The 25,626-nt window shown below is 34.9% G+C and overlaps 1 protein-coding gene across 1 annotated transcript in view; it reads right to left on the bottom strand.

Annotated features, from left to right (window-relative positions):
• Positions 1–25,626, bottom strand: part of LOC140167685 (uncharacterized) — a 77,903-nt gene extending 52,277 nt beyond the window's left edge. The window contains exons 1-3 of the mRNA XM_072190984.1: positions 25,444–25,626; positions 6,403–8,221; positions 1,408–1,701 (exon numbers count right to left, since the gene is read on the bottom strand). Of these exons, the coding sequence (XP_072047085.1) occupies positions 1,408–1,701; positions 6,403–8,110 (2,002 nt within the window). The 5' untranslated portion in view covers positions 8,111–8,221; positions 25,444–25,626. The remainder of the gene's footprint in view (positions 1–1,407; positions 1,702–6,402; positions 8,222–25,443) is intronic.

Here is a 25,626-nt window from a genome sequence, read left to right as displayed (position 1 = left end):
GAAAGGCATCACAGTCTGTTATTCATAAATCTGCTATTACAGACCACGTGGTTGTGAATAATCAGCTGAATAATCATGTTATTGACTGGGATGAGGCGAAGATCGTGGGCAAAGAGAGCAACAGATATACACGATGGATAAAGGAAGCAATCACCATCAGGAAACGGGGCAACACCATGAACAGGGACGAGGGGCAATACAACTTGAGTGACGTTTTTGACGATCTGATAACTGACAGAAAATCAACTGGCAACTTGGTTGCTAAGCAGCAGTCAACATCAGCTGTACACAGATCGGCATTACAACAATAGCATCGAAAAAGGAAACTGACAGTTTCCGAAACGTCTGCAAGTAAGTGGATATTTTATTGGACTAGTCGTATGAAATCACAACTAACAATTCACTGTCAGACTTTTGACAAATTTATTGTGTCTGGCCATAAGGGACCGGACGCATATACAGCCTGTCTCAAAAAAAATTGTGCAAGTGAAAAGTGCCCTCTATAGCAATTAGAGAAAACGTTTGTGACATGATGCTTACATCAACGTCAAGGGCGTAGTCTTAGCTCTCAAATGCCGTTTGTTCTGTTCAATTTGCTTGTTTTAATCTCGAGATATGTTTAGTTAAAGACGAAAGGGTAAAATCACAATTGTGCCACTTTTACTAGGGAAGAGGGCTTTGCATGTAACAGTGATAGCATCAAGTTTATCAAGAGTTCCTTCGTGAAATCAAAAGAATGCATCCATATTACACAATACAAAACTTTTCTGACTGTTTTTACTGTTTTATCATGATGCAGGAATGAAGATTCTCTTTTTCCGCTTAAAAGAAATTAAACGATACATTAATATTTCACATTCTGCTGTAAAAATTAAATACATGTGCATGTCAATGATCTTATCATGGTAAATACTGTTCTCTTAGTCACTTCAGACATGTTAAAAGGCAAACAAATATTGCGCACTTATACAGTCATGTTATAGGTTAATGAATGCGTATTACATGTTGGGAGAGATATTAGACAAAATAAAGCACGCGCGCTGATGTTGATGCGTCTAATGTATGCGCCCGAAAGGGGGCGTGTATTAGACGCATCCACATCAGCTATCATTGATTTACTTGTACAGCTCTCTTCCCTAGTAAAAGTGGCACAGTTGTGATTTTACCTTTTCGTTGTTAAATAAACATATCTCGAAATTGGAAAGAGCAAATTGAACAGAACAAACGGCATCTGAGAGCTAAGACTGCGCCCGTGACGATGATGTAAGCATCATGTCACAACGGTATTTTCTAATTGCCAAAGAGGGGGCTTTTCACTTGCACAACTTTTTTTGAGACAGGCTGTATAGTGTTGGAATTGATGTAAACTCCCCAATGCAACATTTCTAGAACGGTTTTTTTTCTTACCTTCGTAACAATCTAGTTCTCCAGTCGTAGTAGCCTCTCCCGCAGATGATTTAGCTTTACAGGTATACACACCACTATCCTCATCATCCACATCGTAAATAGTCACCATGCAGTACTCTTTCTCTACGGCACACCAAATACGTTGGTCTGGGTTGGAGTCTATATCCATGACGTCATCATTGTGATACCAAGTCACTTTTGGGGTTGGTTTTGTGGAGGCAAGTTTGCATTTGAGTCGAACGGAGGAACCATCTTCAGAAACCTCGAAGAACATTTCTTCTTCAAAGGATGGTGCTTTAAAGAACAAAACAAGAGAGACCACGTCATCATTTTAACTCTTCATTTATTTATTTCCCTAAAATAGAAAAGTAAAGTTGTTTAACTGCGAGAAGATCCGGGTTATGGTAAACCTACACTTTACACCACCGTGAAGTGTAACGCATGCACTTTAGCTATCCCTTAAAAGGAGTAAAACATTTCATTTCTTTAGGAATGGTAAGTCAAGGAAAAGTGTCATTTGGCTAATTTAAATTAAAAATATATGTAAATAGCGCCCTCAATTTACACACAAAATGTACTATGTATAGAATAAAATTACCACAAAAAAGCAGAAACAGATGAACAATGACGACGCTATTTATCTTAAATCTTGTTTGAATAATGGTATTAGCTGAGACTAGTCAGGAAAACGACTAACGAATGTGAAGGAAATTTTCAATAAACTGTTATCATGATAGGTAAGGAACAATCCATATTATTTGGCTAATTTAAATAAAAAATATATGTAAATAGCGCCCTCAATTTACACACAAAATGTACTACGGTATGTATAGAATAAAAAAATTACCACAAAAAAGCAGAAAGAGATGAACAATGATGGCGCTATTTATCTTAAATCTTGTTTGCATCTCTACAAGGGGTAGACACTTGAATAATGGTATTAGCTGAGACTTGTCAGGAAAAAGACAAACAAATGTGAAGGAAATTGTTCAATAAACAGTTTATCATGATAGGTAAGGAACAATTCATATTATTTGGCTAATTTACATAAAAATATATGTAAATAGCGCCCTCAATTTACACACAAAATGTACTACGGTATGTATAGAATAAAAATTACCACAAAAAAAGCAGAAACAGAGGAACAATGATGGCGCTATTTATCTTAAATCTTGTTTACATCTATACAAGGGGTAGACATTTGAATAATGGTATTAGCTGAGACTAGTCAGGAAAAAGACTAACAAATGTGAAGGAAATTTTTCAATAAACTGTTTATCATGATCTGTAAGAAACAATTCATATTATTTGGCTAATTTATATTAAAAATATATGTAAATGGCGCCCTCAATTTACACACAAAATGTACTATTTATAGAATAAAAATTACCACAAAAAAGCAGAAAAAGATGAATAGATATGAAAGTCTGTATTAAAAATAGCTAAAAATATGTGTGAATATTAGTGTGATAGCTGTTGGTATTGTACAGGTCTAGAATTGAACATTTATTGTTATTTGTAAATTCATACAACTAGTCCAATAAAATTCCACTTACATGCAGACGTTTCGTAAACTACCAGTTTACTTTTTCGATGCTATTATTGCAATGACGATCTGTGTACAGCTGATATTTTATGCTGCTTGGCAACGGAGTTGCCAGTTGATTTTCAATTGGAAATCAAATCGTCAAATACGTGACTTAAGTTGTATTGCCCCTCGTCTCTGTTCATGGTGTTGCCCTGCTTCATAATGGTAATTGCCTCCTTGATCCACCTCTTGTACCTGTTACTCTCTTTGCCTACGATCCTAGCCTCCTCCCAGTCGATAACATGATTATTTTCTACCACATGATCTCTAATGGCAGATTTATGGACGACTGATTGGGAAGCATTTCTGGTGGCTGTAAGTGTAATTTTATTGGACTAGTTGTATGACTTTACAAATAACAATCTACTATGAACAGTCCTGATGAATACTTTCAAGAAAAAAAATTGAACATTTATATTATGATGTTTTGTTAGAAAAGATAATAAATTACCACATCAAACAACCGTGAAAAAGGAAGAATTTAACAGTTATTTGCTGCAACTGGATAAGAGTAGATCATATTGATAATTATATCTCTGACGTTACCACTGGGTTTTATCTAATAATGGAGAGGTTCTCAAATCAGCCCTTTTCTTTTGCATGATTTCATATAAATTAGATATTGATCGGGACGACAGCAATAAATCAAGTCATTTCAGTCTCGTGTGTGATCACCCAGTAATATACAGTGTTGCCAACATCGGGATTTGACACCAAATTGGAACATTAATGATTTCCTGCGGAATAATTCTGGTACACCCAGCTCACAAGTATAATCCTTACCCGAATCTTAACTCTAAGCCCAACCCTAACCCAGAACCTTAACCCTAAGGGTGCGCAGGGTAAACCAGAATTGTACCTAAAACACAGGGTGCGCAGGGATTGTACCTTTCCTGCTCTTGATATAAACTGAGCTCAAAAAGAAACTTATAATTTTTACAACTTGTGAATCACAAGGTCATATCTTAAAATACTGTCAATCAAAATGAACCAAAATTACACACAGGATTACCTTAATACTCTACGTAAAACACATGTCAGTAACCAATCAGTTGTCCAACTGACACAACAGCAAAATGCACTGTCATAGGACAGCTTCCTGGACTTCCTTCACTTTCACAGCCCAACATTTGGCACCCAGGACAAAAAATCTGTGAGAATGCACACAAGATCCTTGCACAGATGATAAAACGGTGCTGCTTTCTGCTTTTCATACACTTTTTTCATGAAACAGGGCTGGGCTGTGAATCGTGGTCCATGAAGCTGTCCCATGTCAGTGCATTTTGCTGCTGTGTCAGTTGGATAACTGCTTGGTTACTGACATGTGTTAAGAGTAGAGTATTGAAGTAAATCTGTGTGTAATTTTAGTTCAGTTTGATGGACAGGATTTCAAGATATGACCTTGTGAAAAATTATAAGTTTCTTTTTGAGCTCAGTTTAGATCTATTGACCGACATGTGAAAATAAGTGTTATGGTAATTTTGGGAAACTTTTATCCCGATAATCGTATTAACCTATGTATTTGGGCGCCTTATCGTGTCGCTGAGCCGATGAAAACAATATTTAGCAACACTCCTTATTGCTCATCATAAATTTAATATGACAAACGTAGCTCTTTGAGTTTCCCATTACCATCTTGGAAAAGCCAGTCATTCTTAATTGTGACCTGCTACCACGAAATGAGCGTAAAGTCGCAAGTTGTTAGTTTCAAGACGTCCTGGCTAATGCGTTGGTGTTCTTTGTTTCATACGCACATGTTTAAGCCAAAAGTATGCCTGTATGTCCTTTGTGAATGGGAGCACGATTGACAATGGACCATTCACGAAGGATTATAATACTGGCTTCTAAAGGTGCGCGGCAAACATAGTACATCAACGCAGCAGCCAGGATGTCTCGAAACTACCAACTTGCGACTTTACACTTATTTCGTGGTAGCAGGTGCATAATTGGTTTGAGGTTGTAATGTGCTATGAAACAACAAAATAACCACCCAATATAGGTGGTAATATATTACATGGTAATAAACATGTGATGCCGGCTATTCCGTCCTCTGGGGTACACCATCCTATTTATACAATGTCGTTCATTTCGTAGGAAATACGGGAAAATGTACTCGTGTGTTTTTAGATATTGGACGCCGTAAAATATCATTTTTTCCATTCGCCAATTGCCGGTCAAAATTCCGTAAGATTAGCCATGGATAACTGGAATCGAACAGTCCAATGAAGTCTAATCTTATGGAATTCCAATAAGTACGACACATTTAACAGGGGTTAATACCTAATTTTACCGAAACTGACTGCGATAAACCTATATACTGGGTATTGATCCCCTGTAATAACGGCTTAAAGTCCGCACTGAAGGACGGAACACTCTTCATTTGCTCGATTCTATACGCACGGGGAGTTGTTGCCAACTTACGCAGAACTCGGGACCTCATGTATTAGAAGCGAACAACTGCCCTAGCTATGGTGGTGGTATGTGTGGGAAATCCTTGGTACAGTCCCTGTACAGCTCCGCTATCGCTTCGCTCCACTCTAATATCAAGGTCGCAAGCTCGGCAGGGTTAAGGCCGCCGACATAGTAAAGACTTGTAACTATATAATGGAGTTCCTATATATTAGAGCCCCGCTAATCACTAGTCAGCGACTCGACGTAAGGGATGGCTCCCACATCCCAACTACCGGTCGCCCGCCGGCGCCTTAACGGCGTCAGAGTGCCGATGATAGGGTTTGAAGCCATCCCTAACAGCTTCATGACACCGTATTCAAGTTGTGGAAACAAAGAACAAAGATAGTGCAAAATTTATGTTTCCTAAAATAAGACAAGAAGATTTCAGTGATAAGAACGATGTGTACTTTCTTTGTTATTGAACTATAAGAACGATGTGTACTTTCTTTGTTATTGAACTATAAGAACGATGCGTACTTTCTTTGTTATTGAACTATAAGAACGATGTGTACTTTCTTTGTTATTGAGCTATAAGAACGATGTGTACTTTCTTTGTTATTGAACTATAAGAACGATGTGTACTTTCTTTGTTATTGAACTATAAGAACGATGTGTACTTTCTTTGTTATTGAACTATAAGAACGATGTGTACTTTCTTTGTTATTGAACTATAAGAACGATGTGTACTTTCTTTGTTATTGAACTATAAGAACGATGTGTACTTTCTTTGTTATTGAACTATAAGAACGATGTGTACTTTCTTTGTTATTGAACTATAAGAACGATGTGTACTTTCTTCGTTATTGAACTATAAGAACGATGTGTACTTTCTTTGTTATTGAACTATAAGAACGATGTGTACTTTCTTTGTTATTGAACTATAAGAACGATGTGTACTTTCTTTGTTATTGAACTATAAGAACGATGTGTACTTTCTTTGTTATTGAACTACTTACCAATAGGAGGTGATTTAACGTTTGTCTTCATTCCCATCTTCTTCCTGGCGTTAAACCCTTTGAAGGCAGCTTGCATCTTGGTCGCCGCAGCAGCTAACTCAGGATCATTCAAATCTATATCCTCTACACCGTCATGATCATTGTTGGTGCCATTCCTTCCACCTATAGGAATCACATTGTCGACACCACTCGGTAAAGCCGAGTTCAGAACCGATGCATTTTGCACAACAATCTCAGGTTCTATTGGTGTCTTGCTGTCTTTCTTTAAACCCATCTTCTTACGAGCACTAAAACCTTTGAATACGGCCTGCATCTTCACAGCTGCCATTTCTACTTCCGGGTCATTTAGATCTATGTCAATTTCTTCAGTTGCTTCTTTTGGACTTTGAGGTACACTTTCGGCTTTTGGTTCAGGTTTTGTATCTTTATTCTGTCCAAGTTTCTTTCTTGTGTTAAAACCTTTGAAAGCTGCTTGCATTTTTACTGCAGCTTCTTGGAGCTCAGGATCTTCCAAGTCAAGATCAATAACGTCCTCATCATCTAGGTGGTTTTCATCTTCATTTCTTGGTGAGTTATTCAGATACCCTAAAGGTCCTGGAGTAGGACGTCGATTCCGAACCTGATAACTAGGTTTTAGGATTCTTTTCTGCTCTTTAGCACGTGGTATATTGTCTTCATTGCGCATGCGTCCGTTTGGTTGAGCGTTATCTAATTTTGAAACAAAATTAACAAAGGGCGACACCTCTCCTTCTTGATCTGCTGATATATTACAGTTATCCTCACCGTCGGCAAATTCGACAGATGTACCGAAACTACGATGTCTGTTTGTATAATTAGATCTTTTTAAGGTTACGTAATCATCAGTCCCGGATTCGCTCACGGAAAAATCTTCCGATTCATCTTCTTCGCGTATATCCAACTCGCTTTCTGAACACGAGAGATTTGAACTACTATTACTCGATTGATCGTAGCTTGAACTGTAATCTTCTTGATTCGAATGCTCTGTTGACAGGGGTGCTGAAAATTGACGCTGCTGTTCATCATCAGCATTTCTTTGATCCGTTGTTTGCAATGGACTTGTACTAAGCTCCATATAAATGTGGGACACTGTGGGATTGGAAGAGTTCTTACTTCCAACATCTATAAAAGCCCAAGATATGTGGCGCTCATTTGCATGATTACCTGCATTATTTGTTCTTTGCGTTAACTTGGGATGAAAAGGTGCAACAAAAGGAAATTCCCCATTAGTCCATTTATGTGCAGCAAATTGCGATAGGTCAATCCCTGAGCCGCCACAAAAATGGCATGGTGTAACGGTATCATTAGAATCCGTTCTGTTATTGGTAGGTATGTCATTATTCAATCTTTTTGGTTCATTCTGAGGAGACATATTTTCACGGTTATACCTAGAATATGTATTTGTATTATCCTCTTCAAAATTCTTGTGACTGTACATTGCATTAGCGGTTTGAGTACTTGCATCCGTTAAAGTGACATTAGAAGATACATTAGAAGAACTCCTGAAGCGATGATGTATCTGACTCCGATTTATTTGATCAATTCTCTCATGTAGATACGCTATCTCTTCCTCGATTGAGAAATAGTTAGTACTGTTGTTGCTCCTTATTCCTGTTCTCAGACCCATTATTGTCTCGTAATCGTGTTCCAATTCTTGTAATAAATTTATCGTCCTATCATTACCAGCCATTCTGATATTAATGCATAGTTCAGTTTGTAATTATCCAATTATGTTAATGTCCATTAAGGGTATTGTGACTTTTTGTCGATCCCTTTGATTCGTACTGTCCAATGTAGGAGTCTGGAAAGAAAATGAAAGCAAAATGTGATAACAATCGTTGAGGAAAATTGGAATTGAGACATCAACTGCAATACAAATGTGATATACAAATGTGATAAATGTTAATAAGAAGCATTATTTAAGACTTCTAGGCTACTCAAATTTCACTCACCGGAGCGCTTTCACCGGGTCAACCGGCGTCTTCAGCGGATGTTACTGCTCTGAAGATTTTTTGTTGCTAGTGATGTTATTGGAACACCTCCGATGACGTCAAATATGTAGATGACGGCAAACTGAAAAATGTGGTGGCGCCATCGGAGGTGTTCCATTAACATCACTAGCAACAACAAATCTTCAGAGCAATCCGATGAAGACGCCGGTTGACCCGGTGAAAGCGCCCCGGTGAGTGAAATTTGAGTAGCGTAGACGTCTTAAAATGCTTCCTATTTACGTTTAGTATGAATATACATCATTGTGATAAATGTTATAGAAACAATTTCATCATTTCCACGATCTTAGGATCGATCTTACGTCTCAGTAAATTTGTTATAACATCAAATCGAAACTTCCGAATTACACTTAATAAAACTCATCATATAATTCCAAAGATACTACGCCAAACTGCATTCAGTTTTTATGAAATATAATTTCCGAATGTATCATTTGTTTGAGAACAAGATGGTTTATACCGTAGAATTCCATCTTTAAGCACATGCCTCAAAATGAGGGTTTGACGAAAGAGCCAAAAGGCAGACACCTTCCACAAAAACATTATTTGGAGTTTGAGCATCTACATTCAGTACTGATACAGGAGGCTGTACAAACATGTATTATTGTAAGACCAATCTATTGTAATGTTTTGTGGATGGCGTCTGCCTTTCGTCAAAAACAAACAAAAACAAACACACCAAACAAATAAAAAAATAACAACACTCATTTAGAGGCATATCGACTACTCAATGCCAGAAGTGGGTAAGTGCAATAGCTGCCCTGTGAACATTTGGCAATTTACACACAGTATATTGTACTCATCTTCACATGGCAGCTAATGCACTTGCACACTTCTGGCACTGAGCAGTCCATACATGCCTTAAAATCAACTCTAGATGTACTATTTTAGATATCAATTCTTCCTATAAATTATATATCTCATTTTTGTTTCTTTCATCTGTTTGACTGATTCTATTCCAGTGCGTGTCAAATACACAATTACTACAAAAAAAGATACACAACATGCTCATCTATCAGGGACACAGTCCTGGAACCCCAACACATCTGTTTATTCATTGCATGACCTTTGAAAATTTGGGTACAAACACTGCAACTTCAAGTCAAATTTGTACTTTGGTTGTTTAATTAAGGTATAATTATGCCATTGGGATGAGGCCATTGTGGTCCATAGTGATAGCAGGTCATTTTATAGCTAAAATTATCTTTAGACATGACTAAAAGTGTTTAATTTCTTGTGAATTATTTTAATGATTTTTAACGTACAAATTACCATTATATCTCAAGAACAGTAACTAATTTTGAAGGAATTTTAGTATATTGTACATTGGGAAGAATAATATTTAGGAAAACCAAAACATTGATTTTTTACATAACATTACTCATTTGTTCGATCGAGCACATAATAATTTATATTCCAACCTGCAAATGTAAAGAACCAAACAGTCATCGCTATATGGTTAAAACAGACTCGTATCCATTTGCACTGAAAACAAATTGCTTTTTAGTGAATATATTAAACTACAACATTTGTTGGCGTATCTGTTGCCATGGTAACGATACAGTGGTATCATGATTATGGGTTTGCATAACACTCTGTTAAAGAAGCACGGTACGTGATCGTGTACGTGTAGCACTTGTAGAAAATAGACTTTATATATAATTGGTCGGATTTTATACTCCCTAAATTAAATGGAGCGAAAATTGATATTTATTATTAGCTTTACAAGAATCAACGCAGTTGAGTTGAATTTCATTCTTTTATGGCATGTTTGGGTGTGAATTTGATGCTTTTGCATATATGGATTGGATGTCATACCACATACCAATTTGTAAGCGCTCTTTAGCAAAGAGTTTACAACTGAATTTACAACTGTATGACAAAACAGGCGAAACTAGTAAATTTTCACACAAGATTGGCAATTTAAAGAGAATTGGTCATTGAACATGTTGAAATGAAGCTAGTATATGGACAATATAAGTGTGCTCTTGCATGTAATGACATAAAATCTGAAAACTATTGCATGGATCACTTGAGGTTTTGACTTTTAAAACCTTCATTTTGGTCAAAAAGTGTGCTTGAATAGGTCGTTTTCATGAGGTTTACCACATTCGTTTTGCTATAAACATTGAATTGCATTTATCTGTTGACGTAATGAAAAAAGGAGTTTTTAGGGGAAGTATTAGCTTTCGTTCGATATAAAAATATTCTGATTGGATGAAGGGAACATTTGGGATTTTGACAAAAACCAATCACAGATGCCATATTTTCCACTAGTCACCAGCTAGAAGCTTTACACAGCTCTTATGATGCTATGCACTCAACCGTGGAGTGTAAACAAACAATGCGTAGAGATAATTCACTGCTTGCTTGGAAGCTCTTGGACGAAATTGAGTGCTCAGATGTATCGAGGTGGAAACTGTGCATAGATGCGTTTATAAGAGAATCGTTTTGTAGCTAAACCTTTCCATATGTCTTTGAATGTTGTGACTCCAATGGTAAGAATTCGTGCAAAATTGCACGTTTTGGACCAATTTCTCACAAATTGCAAAACTATTTGACTTCTTTACCAGTTAGAACTATGATTACTATTCAGCTATGTTTCATTTGGCAAAACAGGATTATATTTGTTTTAATTAAAAAAATTAGTTATGTATTTTTCTAGAAGAGGGAGTAATTATTGGTTGATTGTAAGTATGGTACCTACATTCGCGCATAGAGGGTGGAACAATACACACATCGTTGTCCATTAAAAATATTGGCATACAAAGCAAAAATATTTCTGCTTTGTTACAGTGAGGATATAACAATAGGCCTAATGGAAAAACATGCAAGCATAATGTAACATCGCACCTTTGTTCATCGGTTCGATTGTAAATTCACTGTCTGTGTGCTTGATCAAATTGCCTGGCATTTGAAGGCCGTATGCGTTTGATGATAATGTAATAATGGGTTATTCCAATTGAAATCCATACACCCCCTATGGAAAACATGATCTTAAATCTCCCACACAAGGGGTGTGGATTTCAAATGGAGTCATCCATTCAGGGAACACTATTTAAAATTCACTCTCACTTCCAATACAATGGAGGTTTTCCACATATCGGAATACCGTTGTATCCATAGTTGCTATATCATATTCTTCCTCAGCCAACACAAAACGTTTCGTAAAAGTTTCAACAGGGTGCCCAAAGGTTGCCAGTAGAGGAGGCTTACATTCCCACAATGCACTATGATTGGGAAATTTGATCATTATCACCTAATTCTAAAGGCAAAGTCCCCATTACCACACACACAAAATGGTAATTTTAAAATTACAGCCAACGAGCTAATAGTTAAGACTTAACAAATTAAATGTGATTTTAAAACATTCATATTGTCCCACTGCGTTAATTTTATTCAAGTCTCAATGTTTTGAATGTTAAATAAAAGGATGCAAACACCAGCTATTTGCACTGAATCCCAATGCAAGGTATGGTCAACTGTGTCACATGTGTAAAATAGGCAGACATACCAAGGCCAGAAACCCCATTGGGTTATGGGAATGTATTTAAACATCCTCTGGGTTGTCAGAAGATGGTCAAAATCGAGTTAACATTATCAAAATATTTTTAAAGTTACCACAAAATATTGTAACCAAGTGGTGTTTCTCAATCTGTTAATAACTCAACATTATTTTTAAGTTCTTTAAACGCTTTATAGGCTAACGTTCTGAAGAAAAAACGTTTTAAAAGAAATGTTATGCTAACTAGGTCGACTGTAACCAAAACCCGATTAAGATAACTTTACTTATCATGAAGTCTAACACATAAACGCGAGTTCAAAACTCTTCAAATACTTCATACAACGACGAAAGCAAAGTAGCCTTGCCATTACCTGGGATATCTTTATATAGTACTCTGCTTCATGTCATGAAGTAACAAATCATTCTTGCATATTGATACAAAAAAGTGTGTGGGTTTTTCACAAATCCAGAATAGCTTTAGATATTGTTACTAACAAAAGTGATTACATTTGCTTTATAATAAATACATTTTCGCTCCGAAAATAAAATTCCACCACTCTTAAACATCTCCTTGATGTCTTCGATTGACGCATACGTAAGTCCACCAAGGTCAATGTAACGGCTTGACTTTATTAATACTCAGATGCCGAGCGACGAGCGATCGGGCGAGCGACTGATTTTTCACGAATGAGGTAACAGCGCTTTGTGCTGTCTACGAAACTTATTGGTTAATACTCAGTCGCTGTTCGCTCTTGGATCGAGTATAAAGTTTATTGTTCCCACAGCAATGAGCAATGATTTTAAATAAAATAGATTTATAGTCGATGAAGGACACCTTGAAATATACAAAAGAATTATTGTCTTAAGGCCTCAGCAGATGAATATAGTAATTTTTGTAAATATTTGTAGTTGATGAAACGTACCTTACATAAACGCCATGACGTTAGTTTTTGATAAAATTATACACGGCAATGCATTAGGATAAAATTATGTAGTAAATTAACCACTTTTTCAAAATTCTAGTAACGCACTATGTGACAATTTTTACAATTTTAGGCAACGGTCATTATAATACAAAAAAAAACTCCTCTATCTTCAGCTCCTTAAGGGCTGGGGTATGAATGTTTGGACAGTATTTATTTTGGGACATCAGAGCACATCAGACATATCGAATTGCATTCTGAATACGAAGAATGTCATTCTGATATCAATAATTTTGATTTTTGAAATTCGCAATTTAATACACATTTTATGGCAAATCATTAAAATTGATATTTTTGATATTTAACAGTACTTGAAGTAAACTTTATAAATCTGATGATTTATACTTAAAGTGTATGTAGGTGGGATGAAAAGCCCACGATCAATTGAACATTTGACCTTTCGTATTGAAGATATGGATTTTTTTCCCAAAACACCAAAAAAATTAGGTCTTTTTGGGAAAAAATCCATATCTTCAATATGAAAGGTCAAAATTTTCAATTGACCGTCGGCTTTTCCTCCCTGCTACATACACTTTAAGAATATGTCATTAGATTTATATAATTTACTTCGAGGACTGTTATATATCAAAAATTTGAAAAATATTAAATTTTTATAATTTGTCATAAAATTTGTATTATATTGTGATTTTCAAAAATGAAAATTATTTGATATCAGAAAGACATGCTTCGTATTCAGAATGCAATTCGATAGGTCCGAGGTGCTCTAATGTCCCACAAAAAATACTGTCGAAACGCAATAAACGCTCATTTTAGATCCCTTAATGAGGTAAAATGAAATAACAAGAAACCAACACAGAAGCACTTACTATCTCGATCACTAGTTCTTCGTGTCTCTTTTTAGATGCTAATTTCGCTAACTCATATTAGGTGAAAATTAGAAACATCATTGTGTAAATCTTGCAAATATGCTTTGAAAAAAGAAAGTTTGAAAAAAAACCCACTTGAAGACAGGGAGGTAAATAACATGTTAACTGGGTGGGCATTTGCCCACCCAGTAAATTATTTTGCCCACCCAGTAAATTCAACTTGCCCATTGCCCAAAAGTGCCCACCCAGTAAATTATTTTGCCCACAAAAAATGAGACACCATATAATAATTACCATCTAATTTTACTGCTTTTTTCCTACGTAGAAGTAATGGTGAGAGATAATTAGTATAAGATTTCTAAGTACCCAAAGTGAAATGGTAGGCCTGTACAATGTTTCTTGACATGAATATGGTAAAAATTGGCAGAAGATGCATTTAGGGTGAGGGTATAATGTCCACTTTATACATCAAAGCCAGGTCTACATTTCGCCTACAAAACGCCTGGATAACATTAATTATCGATGCCCACCCAGTAAATTATTTTCCATTATTTGAGGGCAAAAATAAATTAAATTGCCTACCCAGTAAATTATCCTTATTCACCTCCCCGCTTGAAGAAATAAAAAGATTAGGCCCTATGGCTTTAAACTGTGAATTCGGCACACGAATTACTTTCTTTCTCTTGATTTAGCACTGTGCTATCTATAGCATATAGCTTAAAAGTATTGGTATTGAAATAGCTTGGTAGTTAAGATAGAGAGCGACTCTGTCAAGATTACGTTCTGTAAGTTATCAATATCATAGTTACCATAGTTACCGGTAGTGATTGATGTGCCTATGTCGCATTGAAGTAGTTGGTTATAGGTAATTCTTATGTAATGGACGCCATATCTTGAAGATGAACGCTGTAACTCTGCATCGCGTCACTGATTATCAAAAAAGAGACATAAACACTGGATCGTAATCTTGATCGTATTTCTAAGGAAATTTCGTATTATGCAGAGTCCATGTACGTTTCACTCGCACCTGTACGATAAGTGTCTTTGAAACGAGCGGCATTGTATTCGCCGTCAAAGTGACGTAATAATCGGATTAACTACCATAGCAATAGATGAATGCAGATTTTGAATAGATCGCCGTTCACTTCACAACGTTCACGCGGTAGATATGAATTGAACCATAGATGTCAAAGAACAGGGATAAAGACCTGGATTGTAATTCTATACGCTGTAGAAGTTACGTAGTTAATCGGATTAACTACCATAGCAATAGATGAATACAATTTTGACTATACCGCCCTGCACTACAACGTTCACGCGGTACCGATGCATTGAACTATAGATGGCTGATTACTCGCACCTGTAAGATAAGTTTCTTTGAAAAGAGCGGTATTGTATTCAATCTATGTTTGCTGACATACACAGGTGATTAGTGCAATCTGCTTGTAGTGCAGGGCGGTCTATTCAAAAATTGTATTCATCTATTGCTATGGTAGTTAATCTGATTATGACGTCACTTCTACGGCGTATAGAATATGCATATTATGCTACTCACTCGCACCTGTTAGAGTGCAAGCTGCTTGTAGTGCAGGGCGTTCTATTCAAAGATTGTAGGCCTATTCATCTATTGCTATGGTAGTTAATCCGATTATTACGTCACTTCGACGGCGAATTCAATTCATGATTGCACACATATACACAGACATGGCAGGTGATGAATGAAGCCTACTTGTACAACGTTGTAGTGCAGGGCAAGGAAGGAGCTTAGATCGGAAGGAGATATAATATATTACGTAACGCATCGTTCCTTTGATGCCGATTTGATTTGCCGACAGGTTATTCATAACAGTGGTACCATTGTTTCGAACAAAGGATTTCCACCATTAATTGGTCACTGACCCAACAGCATATTAACGCTTTTCCTGGCAGGTGACTGTCAATATGTGATGAATAGAAAAAGTTATATGTAAGCGCACCACTTGAGAAAGTAGTACCATTGTTCTCACACATCCCAAGGGGTGCTGACTTGTCCCAATTTGGTCGCAAGTGCACAAACCTTCTACATTTGTACAGGCGGCACCCAAAGTGGTTTGGGCGGCTAATTTGAATAAGATGAATGAACAAGCTTTGAATTGACGATTCGCTTACGGGCAGCTCAGCAGCCATGGGGGAGGCATGCGTTTTGTATAGTAATAATATTGATCTTCATAGGTGAGTGTAATATCGCAATGCGGTAACGCATACACTCATGACGTATCGCGTCTCATGGACTGATTAGCACAAACTTTCACAATGCTCAGAAACCACGTTTATACCAAGTTCATATCAAGTTATGATAATAATTGGGTAGACAAATTAATTATCAATAAATGAAGAAATAAATGGAGAGTGGTCAATTAATGAATACAAAATAAAATTAATAAAATGCTAAATGAATAGAACCTGGTAGAATTAACAGTAAATATGCATCAATCATTCCATCTACATATCACTCAACCAGTCACCAGACAGCAGATCAACCAATAAAGCAAATCAAATTTATAATATTACACAAACCGTTAGTTTGCGTACTACATCCCCTGATCAATTTTGTGATTAATTTTGCATTTTCTCAAAAAATAACTACACACTGGTAAGAAAAGTTATGTATATTATAGGGGCAAGGAATCCAATTATTTCACTGAAATTTCAGTGATTCAAGACAAGTGGTTCATTATATAATGTTAAGAAATGAGGTACATTCTAGCAGTAACTCTTTTCTTATCATAAATAACGTACCACTTGTCTGGACTCTTGAGTCACCGAAATTCCAGTGTAGTTACTGGAAATCTTGCCCATATAATATAAATAACTTTTGTTACCAGTGTGTTATCATTTTTTGAGAAAAATGCAAAAATAGTCACAAATTTATCAAGGGGTGTAGTACCCCCTTAATGCATTCTGCGTATTGCATTATAGGTATGTTAGTTAGGGGCGAGTAGAAAAAACACAAGATGTAAATTAAATTGATTAATATTTTCGTTCATATTAAAGCGTTTTTGATTATATTTAACTGGCTATACTAAAGTGAAAACAAATTCTTCAAGGTGTCGTATATCGTCAGCCTGCTGCGCTAATTGCCCAAGTCATTTTTTCATACTGCGGTTACTGTCCGTTTTCCTATACACAATACACAGTGCTCTTACCATTGACGCGTAACCTCTACAAATAGCGTATGTTAGAAGTATGGGTAATTGCCTAGTTAACGTCGCTGTGTGAAAAATAACCGGCCAATATTAAAAGTACTCTTCTAAAATTCTAGAAAATATAGTTTTGTAACATGTCCTAAATATTTAGCTAATTTAGATGTTTGGAAATATTCGCACTTTGGTGTTTTAGGAAGGATATGTAAACGACAGATAATACCAACAAATATGAAGAAATTATTTCAAAACCCTGTTACGGCCCACAGCCATTATGTTTCTCATTTTCAAGAATGTGGTTAACAATATGCACAGTATTGCCTCATTTCGTGAACAAAGGCCACACAGTAATTGTTACCTTTATAATCGTTCACCCAACTGAAACTATAATACCAGCTCATTGCTCATAACAGACACATGTGTGTGTGGATTTAACCAGAGAAGATCTGATGTAACATAGTTGAGCTGTTTTCAATGAGTGTTATTTTGGTTTAATAGCTTTTAATGGGGTTTATGTCCTGCAAAGGTCGTGGTGAATTCTACTGTAGACATGACTGCATCATGTGTAATTTTGAGTACAAAGAACAAATTGTGGTTCAAGCATGCATCACGTAATCACCCTGATTAATTCGGATTATTCCATTTCATTTGTATCATTATCATTTGTTCTAATGCAAAGATTGGTGAATAAATATGTTTAAATGCATGCTTGAACCTTATTTTGTACTTTGTTCTCAAAACTACCAAAAAGCTTTGAATTTGCCCAGACTGTTGATATTAGAGACACCAACTTTCAGGAAGATAAAAGTTAAAATATTCGTCCGTTGATTCGGAGCTACTACAGTGATTGTTTGTCAAAATCTCCCTGAAAATATTGAAGTTGTTTATTTATTGATTGATTGAAAGATGATTTTAGCTGAGGTCACGCGCGCGCAATATTACATTTTGACAAGATTGATTCAACAGCACACAAAGAAATGCGAAAGGAAATAGCAACATTCAAAAGAGCTATTGACAAAAATTTTCGGTTTGAAAATTTGATGCCCATATTTTAACTTATTGTTTTTCCAATATGGGTAGTTACTGTTTATGGTGTGTTTATACAACATAAATATAGAGCCTGAGAGATCCAGCTTAGTTGCCATAAATAATTACGAATTTACTCAGGATAACGATGACAATAATGAATTGGTTATGATCAATTTTAGTACGTGTTTCCATGTCTTATTAAAAAGGACACACCTTTTGCATATATCAACTACATGACATATCTGGACGACTCCTTCCTTCGTCCCATTAATTCGATCAATACTGATTGAAATTTCCATTAAAAGAAATCACAATATGAGACAATTTTCAGTATATGACAATATGACCATGAGAAAATTTTCAGTATTTATCTTATGTTGGGATAGATCTATTAGACCGCGTGTCTAAATAAACGCTTTGTGTAAATGGGAGTCTATGCATAATCACGACGTGAACGCGGATGTGTACATTGCGGCAACACGGAATTAATGTTTGTATTTTGGCATTTTGGCAATAACAAGGCGACTAATGTTATCTTGTTATAAATGGACTGGCATGATGTTAAGCATAATTGCCTTAATGAGTGTATTTAAATTTAAGTACATACCATTTATAATTCTACTGGGAAGAAATCCATAAGCCATGTGATCGACAGTTTCTAAAAACGTTAGATATACTACTTGTATAATAATGTATTCAGACGTAGCGGTAAACATAAATAGAAAGCAAAATTATACTTCTACGCTACTCAAATTTGTGCAGCGTAGAAGTATAACTTTGCCTTCTATTTACTATCTATTGATTTTGTTTTATAAAGGTCATGATGTAAAATAGATGGTCTTATTTGATTCGTTTAATATATTCCTCTCGTTTGTTTATCTGCCAATGCTAAACGCAAAATTCTTCACTTACTTAGTTGGGAGTGGTCTTTCTTTTCCTTGCTCTTTTTTCTTCAATTGTCTTCCTTTCTGTCCTCTCCATACATAGACCATAATGCTTATATAAGTTTTAGGTCACGTTAGAACAATTTGCTTAAGCCTGGTCCCATCAGGACCCAAGCGTGTGTCTGCCTGGGCAGACTGGTTAAACCATCTTAAAATATGTCGGTACAGATATAACTAAAAACCCTGAAAGACACTCAAACACGTCTGATCATCATAAAATATAAAAAATGCAATTTACATTTTTAAATTATGACTTAAAAGTCGTAGCATTATAAGTTCCGTGTGATTTCCCGTATAGTGAATAGAAAGGAATATATGAACTGGCAGGCAGAAAATCGTCCATTAGGCATACTACCATTATAATACACACACGGGTATTTAATAATGTTAAACGTCGTCCTTGGAGACGGTGTAATTTTATGTACCCACGGAAATGGCACCTTTTCACAATCTATTTTAGATTGGGCTGAAGGGAATCTTACATTAACAATTGAATTATAATGTTGTTATTATTGAGCACAGATACAATGTTTTCAATGTCCACGTATTTTGAATTCCATGTAATAAGTGAAAAATTTACTCTGAAAAGAGTAAAATTCATTCTGAAAAGAGTGATTAAGGACAACATTTCACTCCAAAAGAGACATTTCGCACCAACACATATTTCTAGAGAACTCGGAAACACTATAGAACCCATTCTAAAATCTGCTGTACAATTATGTCCATGTATAGTATTTATAACAGATGATATATTGGTGTTGTCGTTGTGGATGATAGTTTTTTCATTATTGGTTAATAAATTCATATTGTTTGTATTCTTTATTTTTACGTTACTATTATACTGATACATAAACCATTTAGTTTACGTCAGCAAAGTGTCACTATTGTATTGCTTTAATGCATTCTGCTTATTGCATTAGGTATGTTAGATAGGGGCGAGTATTGAACTATACTGAATTGAATATAAATTCTTCTTCAAGGTGTCGTATATTGAAATTTGTCGAGACAGTTATTAGAAAACAACAGCTTTTATGAAGATCAAAACAAACGTGTTCTTCCTTTGATTCGAAGCTACTGCAGTAATTGTTTGTCAAAATCTCACTGAAATAATTGAATGTATTTATTAATTAATTAATTAATTAATTAATTAATTAATTTATTTATTAATTTATTTGTTTATTTATTTATTTATTTATTTATTTATTTATTTATTTATTTATTTATTTATTTATTTATTTATTTATTTAAAGATAAGTTTAGCTGAGGTCTCGCACATATCACATTTTGACAGGATTGATTCAACATATCTTATTAAAAAGGACACACCTTTTTTTTTCGTCCAATCTTTTCGATCGATACTGATCGCAACTACCATTAAAAGAAATCGCAATAAGACCATGAGACAATTTTCAGTATGTCTTATGTCGGAACAGATCTATTAGACCGCGTGTCTAAATAAACGCCTTGTGTAAATGGGAGTCTATCCATAATCACGATGTGAGGTATAGTACAACTACTATAATTGATTTTGTTTTATAATGATAAACATGATGTAAAATAGTTGGTCTTATTTGATTTATTTTATATCTTCCTCTCGTTTGTTCATCTGTCAGTGGCTGAAAGCAAAACTGATCACTTAATTTGTTAGGAGTTGGCGTTTCTTTTCCATGCTGTTTTTTCTTCAATTGTCTTCCTTTCTTTCATCTCCATACAGAGACCATAATGCTTATATAAAAGTAGTTTTTAGGTCGCGCTGGAACAATTTGCTTGAGCCTGATCCCATCAGGACCCAAGCGTGTATCTGCCCGGACCGACTGGTTAAACAATCTCAAAATATGTCGGTACAGATAACTAAAACCCTGAAAGTCACCCAAGCATGACTCATCATCATAAAAATACAATTTAAATTTAAGTCAAAGCATTATATTTACCATTTTAATTCCCGTGTCATGAATAGAAATGAATATATGAACTGGCAGGCAGAAAAGCGTCCATTAGGCATACTGCCATTATAATGCACACACGGGCATTTAATAATGTTAAACGCCGTCCCTTGGAGACCGTGTAATTTTATGTACCCACGGAAATGGCACCCTTTCACAATCTATTTTAGATATATAGGGCTGCAGTGAACGGTTCAATTAATTTAAATTAAACAATTCAATTAAAATGTTATTATTATTGAGCACAGATACAATGTTTTCAATGTCCATGTATTTGGAATTACATGTAATTCGTGAAAAAATTATAAAATTGACTCTGGAAAGAGTAAAATTCATTCTGAAAAGAGAGACATCATTTTACTTCCAAAGAGACATTTCGCTTCATCACATAATTCTAGAAAACTCGGAAACACTAGCATATTCTAAAATCGGGTTTACAATCATGTGCACGCAAAGTGTAATTTATAATAAATGATATATTGGCGTTGTCGTTGTGGCTGTTAATTTTTTCGTCTTTGGTTAATAAATTCATAGTGTTTGTATCCTTTATTTTTACTTTACTATAAGAAATATTATGAAAAATCATTCTTTCTTTATAATACTACATACACAAAGCATTAGTTTGCGTCAGCAAAGTGTCACTATTGTATTGCTTTAATGCATTCTGCTTATTACATTAGGTATGTTAGATAAGGACAAGTAGAAAAATACACAAGATGTAAATTAAATTGATAAGTATTTTTTGCACATATTAAAGCGTTTTTGATTAAATCCAACAATTGACTATACTAAAGTGGAAACAAATTCTTCTTCAAGGTGTCGTATATTGAATTTTGTCGAGAATATTATTAGAAAATAACAACTTTCAGAAATATCAAAGCAAACATGTTCTTCCTTTGACTAGGACCTTCTTTACTGCAGCAATTGTTTGTCAAAATCTCACTCACTGATTTAATTTTAAAATCTGTTTATTTGTTTATTGATTTTAAAGATGAAGTTAGCTGAGATCACGCACGATAGATTCAACATCACACAAGAAAATGCGACAGGAAACATGGAAATGGCAACATTCAAAAGAGCTTTTGACACAAGGTATCGAAATGTGCAGAACATAATTGGCCATTCTTTTCCTTTTCGGTTTTGAAATTTGATGCACAGATTGTGAATCATTGTCTTCCAAAACAGGGGCAGTTACTTTTCCTGATGTGTTTATATAATTATAAATATGTAACAGAAATGTAGTCTCAGAGATTCTGCATAGTTGCCATAAAGAATTAAGAAATCCTAGTAATAAATTGGTTATGATTAATTTCAGTTCGTGTTTCCATGTCTTATTAAAAGGACACACATATCTGTACGACTCCTTACTTCGTCCCATTATTTCGATCGATACTGATTGAAATTTTCATTAAAAGAAATCACAATATGACCATGAGATAATTTTCAGTATATCTTACGTTGGGATAGAATTATTAGATGGCGTGTCTAAATAAACGCTTTGTGTAAATGGGAGTCTATCCATAATCACGACGTGAACGAGGATGTGTACATTTCGGCAACGCGGATGTTTGTGATTGTACAATAACGAGGCGACCAATGTTTTCTTGTTATTAATGGGCATGATGCTAAGCATAATTGCCTTAATTGGTGTACTCATATTTAAGTACATACCATTTATTTATTGTAATGGGAAGACATCCATAAACTGTGTGACAATCTATGTACAATCTATTGATTTGGTTTTATAATGAGGAACATATTAAAGGTCATGATGAGATAGTTGGTAATGTTTTACTAGTTCATTTTATACATTCATCTTACAATTTAAAGTAAAAAGGTCTACACAGAGATAATGGTGGAAATGAGTCTTTGTTGTATGAGCGACTGATGATCAGTAACAAATTGCCAGCTTAATGATGCAGCTTGTAGCGCAGCATTAACTGAAACAACCGACTCTCAAACATTCGCACGCACACCCCTACTTACAGATTGCGATGAAATGGTCTGTATCCAATGTTGAAAGGTCTTACAAATATTTTGCATTATTCAAATCATTCAATGATTGCGAGTGTGTGACTCTCTCAAATTGCCCGATTGAATATTCAATCAAAAATATTGAATTTTCAATCTCGCCGTCCTGAATTAGGGACAAATCGTTTTCGACTGTATATTCAGTCGGGTGATTTGAACTTTTTTTTCAATCAAAAGGAGTAATTCTCAATCTTTTAGTGATTAAAGTTAGAGGCAAATCTTTTTCGATTGAATTTTCAGTAGAAAGGATTGATTTACATTGTTTTCAAAAAAATCTTCACTCTAAAACAGTTTGCAATCTCATTCCAAACATATGCAATACATGTCATTGGCAGTATATTATGAGTAACACTTGATTAGATAGTGAAATTAGTCTGTAAAGAGAGTTAGAGTGAAAACAAAAAAGACATTTCAATCTATTTTTCAATCTATTTAGATTGATTCCTATCATCAATCGTTAAAAGATTGACATAATCAATCGGCCAATTTAAGAGAGTGTGATAGACTGGTATGTTGTCAATAATATTTATTTATTTATTTATTTAAATAAATAAATATTTATTTATTTATCTATTTATTTGGAAAACGCTTTTATAACAGCGGCACCCACCGTCTTGGTGGTGCATCCATATAAACAAAAAGTTAACAAGAATTAAAAGATGATACTGAAAGTATTTACAAAAGTTAACAATACAAACAGAAATACTAAAAAAGAATACTTACAATACTAAAGTTAAAATACTACAAAGAATACAAAGTTGGCTTGCATTCATCGTCCGCCCGTGGGTCAAATGAAGTGAGGAAAAAAGAATGAAGCAAATAAAGCCAGCATCAAAAGCCAATTGGCCCCTGGGTGGAAGCTGAGTGCCAGCCACCTAAAACTACATCAACTGGATATATACATTATACAATAGACAAGATTGTAGTCAGTGTGGTGAAGAATTAATTACTTAAGGAAATCATTACGTGCCTTCCATGTTCTTTTCAGTAAAGATTTACATGTGACATCAAAACAAACATTAGCAGTGTGAACTAAGTCACTAGGAAAAGTTGGTAAAAATTGGGTGCAGTCACTCTCAAGCAAGATAAATAATTTCTCATCAATGTTGCTTGTAATAAATAATTCCCATACATATAATAGACCATTCCTTTCTAAACTTTCCTTCAATCTTTTGAACTCATTAGAACGAATATCATTGTACACTCGGCAAGAAAATATAAAATGCCTAATATCTTCTATATTACTATGACACAAATCACATAAACCAGAAGTTTTACTATTATGCCAAGAGGCAACTCTACCGTTTAGAGGCAGTGTATTTGATCTTGCCTTAAATTTTAAGCTGGCACCATAAAAATCCAATTTATCTTGAAGATAATTCTCCAGGTTGGGCTTATTCTTAAAACGTATGTAATCACACAATGAGGATTTATTACAAGCTGTATTGTACCAACTTCTATTGTAATGATCTTGATTTGCATCTTGAAACAATCTAATCCACGATGGTTGATGAATATACACAGATGTTTAATAAGTTTACAAAATTTAGTTTGCAAAATGATATCTTTTCAAAAAGACACCCACTAATGACACAATAAGGTTGAATTGTCTTTCCACGTGACCTCTGCATGTCTAAGTTCAAAAATCATTCCATGTGATATCTGATATACATCTGCAATGGAATAATCTATTGTCAATAATTCCCTGTCAGGTTTATGCGATTACACACCGGGTGGATTACACATTTCTTAAGCTGCGATTGGTAATTCAATTTAATATTTGCCATCGTTTTTAATGAGATAATTTGACTAATGAAGTTATGCAATCAATGTTTTCTCACCATGTTATGATATCAATTCTTATAATGAAATTATTACGTAATCCACTTACCGTAAGAATAATATGCATTAAGGTAGATTCGAGTTGTCTAAAATGAATATTTCTATATATACCCAAATAAATATAATCCGTGGCCATGTAAATGTGAGTAGATTTACCATACATATCAGATTCTCATCATTATGTTAATTATATATCGATTTTTGGTAATTCTCTTTTAATGTTATCATATCGATAGTATTGTGATATATCTTATACGGAAATATTTTATATTAACAAATACGATAATACAATGGGCGTACACATTACATTTTTGACGCATTTTAATTCACACATTAATGTGGTAAATTCACATTAATGTGATAAATAAAATTAAAATTATGAAATCTGAGAATTGTTTTCTTACCAACATAGAGTAATCTTACCACTCGCAGGAATGCCTATTAATACACACCGTGGTGTCTAACGGGATTACAATTGGTCTAAATCCGTGAACCATTATCTCCAAAAATAGACCACTATTGTAGACAAACCACAATAGGCTATTGTTTCCAACTCAGCATATTCCCACTAGCACGCGTGTTGTATTTGGAATCAACATACTCCGGTACAACAAGTCAAAGCAAAGTGGTTTTACCATTACCAGCAATACCGTTGACTATAATATACACCACTGGCATTATAAGACATTAATTACACTAAGCACAAGAATACATCAATCATGACTTACCAACATATTCCTGTCACATCTAGACTCATTACTATAGGTCATTGTGTGGATGTTTTATAACCTGTGAATGTAGCTCACTCGTGACCATGAAATTATACGCCTTAGAAATGCAAGCATCGTCAATAATAGTAGTCCAATGTAAAAATATATTTATTTATAAGAGTTTCTGACTTCACATTCACG

This window comes from Amphiura filiformis, chromosome 13, assembly GCF_039555335.1.
Source record: "Amphiura filiformis chromosome 13, Afil_fr2py, whole genome shotgun sequence".
Classification (NCBI taxonomy): domain Eukaryota; kingdom Metazoa; phylum Echinodermata; class Ophiuroidea; order Amphilepidida; family Amphiuridae; genus Amphiura; species Amphiura filiformis.
Note: the sequence above shows the minus strand (reverse complement) of the source record. Positions and strands in the feature narration are given on the sequence as shown.